Genomic DNA, 8,819 nt, shown 5'->3' with positions numbered 1-8,819 from the left:
TTAGTTAACATTAGTTAACATAAACTGCCAATGAAAAATTCTTCTAAACATTCGTTAATCTTAGGTATTCCAATATTTAATAACACGTTGTTAAAATCGAAATTTGCAACTGTGTTATTTAATGAGCTAACATTAACTAAAACTTGTATTTTTTCAACAAAGATTAATAACTTCTTTAGCAAATGTAGCTATTGCTGATTGTGAATGTTAATGCATTAACTAAGGTTAACTAATGAGGTCTTATTGTAAAGTGATACCTATTGGTCTTTATAGATCTTTTGCACTTTAATCTGTGTTTAACTTTATACATTTTTCTGTAATGCTTTATTGCATTTAAATATTCAGTTATTTTTGTTATAAGAAACAAGTGATTAAACCTGTTATACTGTATTATGACAGCACTTTTTATTTTTTTATTTATTTCAATACCGTGATAATACCGTATACCGCGATAAAAGCATGAGTAATTAATCGTAACATGAGAATTTGATACCGGCATATCCCTACCTCTGACTGTATTCAAACGTGTACCATCCAGTGCTATTTTGGTGTCCTTGATATACTATTATAGTTTTTAATTAATATTTTAAAATTAGTTTTTATTTTTATATTTTCATTTTAAAGTTTTAGTAAATTTGTTGTTTTGTCTTTTTTATTTTAAATATACAGTTTGTATTAATAATTAGAATTAGTTTTTAATATTCTCCATTTGACACTTTTTATAATTTTAGCATTTCTATATAAGTTTTTATTAATACTTATTTCGGTTTTAGTATTAGTTCATTTAAATGAAAATGAAAAATGCTACTAGCTGAAATTAAATGTTTAACCTTCTTATATTTCAGTTAACCGTATTTCAAGAATATATTTTTTAAGGTTTTCGATTTCGTTTTAGTTAATGATAATAATCTAATAATAACAAAAACCCTCATACAGTCACGCCCTACTGACTTTCTTTGCTCTTCCACAGAAAGTGCAGTCAGACTGCAAGGCTTATTTTATAACTGATGAATCTTGATAAGATCTTGCTGTTGTGTCTTCCTCCTATTCTGTCATTTACAGTCACTGCAGGCACAGAAACACGTCACCCGCCGCTGAAGGTTATGATGATAACACATTGTGACTGAAACGGCACTGGCCTTATTAGTGTGCAGCGTCAGAGACTGTGAATCATTCAACTGGATTTACAGCTCCCGAGTTGATGTTTGACCATGAGGCAGCTAAAGGAGTGTTTCTGAAGCCTAAATATGAACTACTGATAAAAGCAGACCTGCCAACCTTGGAAAAACTTTTTTTGAGTACCATCAGTGTAAATATAAATATTTAATGTTAAATACTTTTCATATGTTGGTACTCAGCGTCTGCACTCAGTTTGTGAGTTTATTCCTGTTATGCAGTATTTAAGAGTAAACAGTAGTTAGCCCACAGTTCAATAAATACCTTGGTTTTTTTAACCAGTTTTCGGTTTAGTTCTTTTTTGCTATTTTTAAACGCAATTTTAAAAAAAAACAAACTCCAGTACACTTCTGTATACTGTAGGAAAATATTATTATCATATGTCTACTTCAAATCTCTTTTGAGAGAAGTAATATTTTTATGGATTGCCCATTATTTAGTGCTATAAACAAATGTAATGTCTGTTTCATTCATACTGGACGCCGGAGGGCGCCCTCGTGCAGAAAATCCACATATGCATTACAGAAGTAATAGAACTCAGGACGACAAAATCATCCAGTTATATACTGCTGTAACTGAACAAAAGAAGACAGAAATGCTTTGAAAGATGGCATTCAAAAAGAACATTAAGACAATAAACACTCTACTGTGACAATGTCTATATGTGTTCTTAAAACCACCTCGGGTATTTTAATAATTAAGTACCGTATTGGCCCGAATATAAGTATGGTAAAAACTGGTAAAATGTACCAACAATCCCAAAAAAAAAAAATACCCTTTTTGATATACCATTAAAAAAAAACAAAAAAAAAAAACAGGTAGCCCATCTGAATTAGGACATTTAGGCTATCCGTCTAATAGTAGACTACCAACATCTTATTAACGGTAGAAGTTCAATCTTACTCTAGTCTTCAGATATTCGGGTCAATACGGTGTATTTATAATCAATCGCTAATCGACATAGTCTTTATTACAGTATATAGAATGTATTTCTGCGTCATCATGTGATAAGAAGCCACATCAGATCAGGAAGGAAATTAATTTACACATTTGTCTATAAAAGCATGTTATAATGTTCTCTTTTGTTGGACAACAGGTTTAGAAACGCTCCGCATTACAAGTCATTACAAGGCAAGATGCTTGGCGTGTGTTGCTTTCTCAGATGTTTCCTCATCTCAGTGCACACACAAACAGAGCCAGCTTGGAGAGAAATAAAACACACGGTAATTATTTAAAAGCAAAACCAAAAAAAAATGGCTCTGATTGGTTGAACTATTCATTCTTTTGCTGTTGCTTGTTTTGAATACTGCACGCAGACAGAGGTATCACCAGGTTTTTGCGTAGTTTAGAGTGACTAATCGTACCAGCGTACTTTGAGGTCAAAATGCATACCAGCTACGCGTACAGGTTGGCAGGTCTGTAAAAGCGATCAGAGTGATATATAATGCCTACCGCAGACACACTTCTACAGCTGAACAGCACTGGATGCAGAAACTCACTGTCTATCGGTGCCGTATCCCTTTGGGAAGGCGATGGCAGAGACGGCAACGATGACGAGAGGGACTCCGTATCCCAGCAAATACATGTAGAGATGTTTTAATGTGGTGTGAAACACCAGCACAACCATCCGGTAGAGCTGAACCCCCTCCAGCAGCATCCAGCAGAACGCAGACAAGAAGAAGAAATGAAGCAGACCGGCCACAATCGCACACGCTACCTGAGAGAGAAACACACCTCAGATCATTCTCCGGTTTGCTTGCAATAAGTGTTAGTTTATGTATTACCAGTGCTGGGTAGTAACTGATTACACGCAATCTACATTAAGTACTCGTAATTAGATTATATTACCTTTTAAAATGCTCATAATAAGATTACAGTTACTTTTTGTGGATTACATCCACAAAGTTATTCACACAATACCAGTAAATTACTCAGAAATGATTTATTCTTCCTAATTTTTTCTTGGTTACGCGAATATCAGCGTTCCATTTGTACCATTTTGCAAGCATTACAGGAATGTTACTTTTGAATGTGAACATAATTCAAGAGCAGATAACTTTGAGCAGAATGTTCTGTTAACGTCACTGGAAGAATGTTTGTTCATAACTTTGAGAGAACCGTTCCGGAATGTTAGCCAAAGTTCTGAGAATGTTCCCTGTTAGCTGCAGTTACTGCACTCAAACACACCTGATTGTGAGTGCTGGAGATCCCACTGAGGAAGACGAGGTCTGCGATGAAGAGACAGATGCTCAGATGAAGATGAATGCTGGTCCGGGTTCCTTGGATGGAGCGGCAGAACAGGAATGTCAGGATACAGAGAAACAAACAGACCAGAGACAGAACTAAACCCACACGCGTGATCAACACCAAATCAAACGAGTCCTGGAGGAGAGGAAAAAAAACAGACAGATGGAGGGATGAATATCATCATTTAATCTGAAATCTTAAATATGCGAAATCTGGCTCAGAGATGTACCTGGACAGGATAGAGAGCCATTAACACAGCGAAGCTACTGAGATGAGAGCAGGAACACACTGTGTGTGTGCTGTTAGACTCCGCCCTCTCACAGCCCCGCCCAGACCACGCCCCCTCAGCCTCATCCCAGTACACACAGGAGTAAGCCACGCCCCCAGACTCCGCCCTCTCCTGAAGAAGACAGAACAAGAGTCTCGGAAAGAGTTCAGGAAACGAGGAACATGTGAACACCTGCCTGAAAAGTTCAGAAAAAGGTCGGAAACTAACACAAAAGGAAAGAACTAAGCTGCCTTACACAGAGTTAATGCTGCTCTGAGCAGCAAATAAACCAGCGCAGGTCAGTGCTTCTGAAGATGCTTTGAAAATACACAAAGCATATATTTTTAGTAGTGCTGTCAAACTACGAATCGCGATTAATCGCATCCAAAATAAAAGTTTTTGTACTGTGTATATATATATATATAAATACACACACATACACACATTTAAGAGAAATATGTTATGTCTATATATTAAATATAAATTACATGAATATAAGTACATACATGCAAATACATGTAAATATTTTCAAAATATATTCTGTATGAGTGTATTTATATATACATAATAAATATACACAGTACACACACATCTTATGTAAACAAAAACTTATTTTGGATGCGATTAATCGCTTGATAGCACTAATTTGTAGACATTTTATAATTCCTAGTCATATTTTATACATTTCTGTAGAATCATAGATTCATATTTAAAATTCTAATCTGTAAATGCATTTTAGTACGGCAGGAAACAATCTCTTTAAAATCCAGTGTAAAGGCCTGTTCACACCATGGAGGATAACTATAACGATAACGATACAGATATAGTTCTAAAAATCGTTCTTAATATTAAAGAATTGCAGAGCCCACACCACAGCTATAATGATTAAATCAAAGAGAAATGATAACGTTGGAATCTTTTCAGAAAGTTTTTTTCCAGCTGAATCAGAATCCATCCTGCTGTCACGAGCGGGAGAATTTAAAGTGGCAGACGTGCATGCACTTAGAATAAACAGACGATATCGTCTGCTGGTGTGTACGGTAATATAGTTATCTTTATAGTTATCATTCTTGGTGTGAATGGGCCTTAAGTCTGGAACATGGTAGATGGTTTTCTACTGGTCTAATCTGGATTTAGTTGGCTCAAACTGATTTTGGACAAGCAAGCAATCAGCTGCTCATACCAGCTTAAGGTGTTCAAGCTGGTTTTTGGAACATGGTAGCTCATCAACCAGCTATAATCCAGCTTAAACTGCATTTTCAAACAGGGAATACACATTTTCATGGTACTTTTTCATTTGAACTGTTAAACCATTAACAGAAACAGTCTCCAGAGAGCTCTTGTGCTGGTCATAAGCTGGTCTGTCAGGATCTTCACCTCCTCGTGTGTAAAGACGAGCGTCACCGGCTCTGACAGCTGCTTGGTTTCTGCATTACTGACGACGGCCGTCACCACTTTAGAGTTGAGTTGATAAGTGACGCTTCTCTCTTTATCGTCTGATCTCTCGCTGCTCATCTTGTGGAGCAGATCACTGGATGAGTTCAGATCTTTATAACTGACCAGAGCCGCAAACGCAAAACCTGTGAACAAGAGAACATTTACATCTCGTCATGAAAGTGCGGATGGCTTCATTAGTACATATATGTGCACGTGTTTATTTGTACCTGGATATGATTTCCCTATAACTGTTTCCCAGCTGGTGCTGAAGAGGGCGGAGCCTGTGCTCAGAGAGACACGCCCACTGGGCGGAGTCTGACTCTTCATGACCGCAACCTCAGCGACTGTGATTCACATGATCATGAACTGCTTTCAGTCTTTATCTATGTTTATAATAAAAATGCCTTATTTGTAATATTTCCATTCAGTAGCACAGTGTCTCTAAACACGGTTTCTCACAGGTGTTGTGTGTCTCCATCCTGGTCACAGGCTCTCTCAGCTGAGGTCCGATCAGACGCATGCTGCTCTCCACCGCGTCCAGAAACTGATTCAGAGTCTTCCCGTCAGCGATGTTTCCATCCGACAGCAGCTCGTCAGAGGAACTGCACAAGTCCTGTGGAATAAATCAGAGATGTTCATTCAGCCACTGTGCGAGTGCATGATCACAAACTACAATCCGAGTATATACTGTATCGTGCAGCGTGTGTTTCACCTCCAGTAATTTCTCTCCAGTGAAACGATCTCCACGTGGATCATTCAGAGACTCACAGCTGTTCTTCAATAGTGACATCAAATGCTTCAACTAGAAGACGACACATGCAAATCAAAGTATACGAGTCTGACCGTATATCTAACAATGATAATCTTAAGGAGAAGTACACGTTTTACCTTCTTTGGTGTGTGGTCTCCATCAGACTCGGGTTCAAACTGATCGCAGTCCATTTCTGTGCACAACCACAGTAAAGATAAAACAATTATCAAACAGCAAAAACACTGATTGAAGATTCTCAGCAGCTGCCGCATAATGAATAGAACAACCTAAAAATGCATCCGTGCATTTAAAATGAAGCGAATAATGCTCACCTATGCATTTTGACTGGTTGTTGCCATAGTTACTGTAACCCTCGTGGCATTTGCAGCTGTAGCCACCTAAGTGATTGTAGCAGGCTGCGTTTGTGCCGCAAACATCTGGATCTGAACACTCATTGATGTCTGAGAGAGAAAGAAGATGAGATAGTCATTTTCACATTTGATGTGATTGATGCTGAGATCAGTATTATTAGCAGCAGCAGGACTCTGGCCCTCACCTTCACAGGGGCCACTGGTGCCGTTCTCATGTCTGTGAAACCCTGGAGAACAGTCGCAGAGGAAACTTCCAGGTGTGTTAAAGCAGCTGCTGTGAACTCCACACACTGAGGACACACACTCATCCACATCTGCAGTGGACAAAAAGACATACACGTGCTTCATGCTGATGCAAGCGGTGTTGTTGTGTTTATGTACAAATATTAGTGAGACTTCTGTCCCATGCACTCCGAGTTTCTAAACCCTGCAGTATTTATACAATCACACAACATCCCAAATAATACATTTCAAACAGATGATTCTTGATGAGTCATGTTTATTCAGCACATACGTGTATGCACCTGCAAAAACAAAAGTGAAACAAAACCTGGTTGTCATTACCGACAGTCCTTATTATTTCTATGAAAATACCCTAAACCTGTGAGAAAAAAAAAATTGGAATGGACAACCTGGCCAAACAGGAGTATGTCTTAACGGAATCAATTAGTTAATGGCAGCAGCCAATATTATGAATTTTTGACAGTATTATAGCGCTCACCTTCACAATCTGCTTTGCCCATCTGCTGGTACCCATGTGGGCAAATACACTTGTAAGAACCAATTGAGTTTTCACACGTCATATGAGCCGAGCAGGGAGTTTCAATCTCGAAACACTCGTTTATATCTGACAGAAATTGGTGCCAAACATAATTTTAGTACAAATGACACAATTGTTATAAGTTATAAAGCTAAAGTCAACATGACGTTCAAATATAGTGTCTTTTCATATAAGTCACTTCGGATTAAAGATTGTGCTAAAAGATTAACTATAAATGTACATGTACGTGAGGTGAACTCCTCAATCCTACAATCTCTCTCGTACCTTTACATGTTCCAGTTAAGCTCTCTTTGAATCCTTCGTTACAGGTGCAGTAGTAGCTTCCCTCTGTATTTACACACTGAGCGTGATCGCCACACGCAATCGGGAAAACAGCACACTCATCCTCATCTGAAAGAGAGAGAAGACACAGGAGTACAGTCAGGAAAGATGGATTTTAATACTGTAACGTAATGACTATAGAGTCCCTCATTTGAGTGACATACAGACAAACGTTTACCATTCAAACGACATAATTCATAATTACTGTAAGTCATAATTACCAACACATTTCCTTTTAACAAATTTATATCCAATGGCACATCCACTGCATGCCGGCAGAAAGAGACCTGGGAGGCGACAGGAAAACACACAGCCAAGTTAAGGAGATTTCCTACTAAATAATTCATAAGTTCTATCCTGCAAAGCATTACATGAATCAATTCTGGTAAAGATGATTTAAGTTTCACTAGGAGTGACATTTATAATGAATGTATTCTGTTTCGGAAGGACGTAGTATTGGGTTTTATCGAGTATGAACAATCTAAGAGGAAAGCGCCACACGCAATCGGGAAAACAGCACACTCATCCTCATCTGAAAGAGAGAGAAGACACAGGAGTACAGTCAGGAAAGATGGATTTTAATACTGTAACGTAATGACTATAGAGTCCCTCATTTGAGTGACATACAGACAAACGTTTACCATTCAAACGACATAATTCATAATTACTGTAAGTCATAATTACCAACACATTTCCTTTTAACAAATTTATATCCAATGGCACATCCACTGCATGCCGGCAGAAAGAGACCTGGGAGGAAAACACACAGCCAAGTTAAGGAGATTTCCTACTAAATAATTCATAAGTTCTATCCTGCAAAGCATTACATGAATCAATTCTGGTAAAGATGATTTAAGTTTCATTAGGAGTGACATTTATAATGAATGTATTCTGTTTCGGAAGGACGTAGTATTGGGTTTTGTCGAGTATGAACAATCTAAGAGGAAAGAGTTTTATGTAGTGAACCAGATTTTGTGTCTTGCTAGATTTCACATCCACTGATGCAAATATTCAAACTCCAGAACTCTCTATTTTGTTTTTATAAAAGAATTTGAGCAACACCTTTCATTGAGCCGGTTGTCCAAGAACAAAAAAGCTTTAAAAACTTAATCTGTAAATTTATTAAACACCCCCCCCCCCCCCCTCCCTATTTTTTAAAATCCCCCCCCCCCCCCCTTGTATTTTCTTTATTTTTTGTTATTATTGTTTATCATTTTTTTGTTGATGGTTGTATTATTTTTGTGCACTGTTCTTGATTTTTGAGCATTAAAACATTTAACAACAAATTTTTACATCATTTACACGTTTAACAACATTGCATACGCATGCAGTCAAATCGCATTATAATGATGATATAAACATTATAAATCAATAAATTTATGCTGGTCTTTTTGCTGGTTTAAGCTGGTCCTTTGCTGGTTTATGCTGGTCCTTTGCTGGTTTATGCTGGTCCTTTTGCTGGTCCAT

At 37.6% G+C, this 8,819-nt stretch overlaps 1 protein-coding gene across 1 annotated transcript in view; it reads right to left on the bottom strand.

Annotated features, from left to right (window-relative positions):
* The window catches only part of LOC107571122 (CD97 antigen-like), a 12,028-nt gene that overhangs the window by 1,816 nt on the left and 1,393 nt on the right, over positions 1-8,819 (bottom strand). The window contains exons 2-14 of the mRNA XM_016257398.1: positions 7,574-7,639; positions 7,296-7,421; positions 6,972-7,097; positions 6,436-6,564; positions 6,212-6,340; positions 6,017-6,072; positions 5,841-5,930; positions 5,588-5,741; positions 5,356-5,472; positions 5,069-5,271; positions 3,653-3,823; positions 3,364-3,558; positions 2,676-2,893 (exon numbers count right to left, since the gene is read on the bottom strand). Of these exons, the coding sequence (XP_016112884.1) occupies positions 2,676-2,893; positions 3,364-3,558; positions 3,653-3,823; positions 5,069-5,271; positions 5,356-5,472; positions 5,588-5,741; positions 5,841-5,930; positions 6,017-6,072; positions 6,212-6,340; positions 6,436-6,564; positions 6,972-7,097; positions 7,296-7,421; positions 7,574-7,639 (1,780 nt within the window). The remainder of the gene's footprint in view (positions 1-2,675; positions 2,894-3,363; positions 3,559-3,652; positions 3,824-5,068; positions 5,272-5,355; positions 5,473-5,587; positions 5,742-5,840; positions 5,931-6,016; positions 6,073-6,211; positions 6,341-6,435; positions 6,565-6,971; positions 7,098-7,295; positions 7,422-7,573; positions 7,640-8,819) is intronic.

Source organism: Sinocyclocheilus grahami, unplaced genomic scaffold, assembly GCF_001515645.1.
Source record: "Sinocyclocheilus grahami isolate Dianchi unplaced genomic scaffold, SAMN03320097.WGS_v1.1 scaffold1551.1, whole genome shotgun sequence".
Taxonomy (NCBI): domain Eukaryota; kingdom Metazoa; phylum Chordata; class Actinopteri; order Cypriniformes; family Cyprinidae; genus Sinocyclocheilus; species Sinocyclocheilus grahami.
The sequence above is the reverse complement of the archived record's forward strand: the minus strand, read 5'-3'. Positions and strand labels throughout refer to the sequence as shown.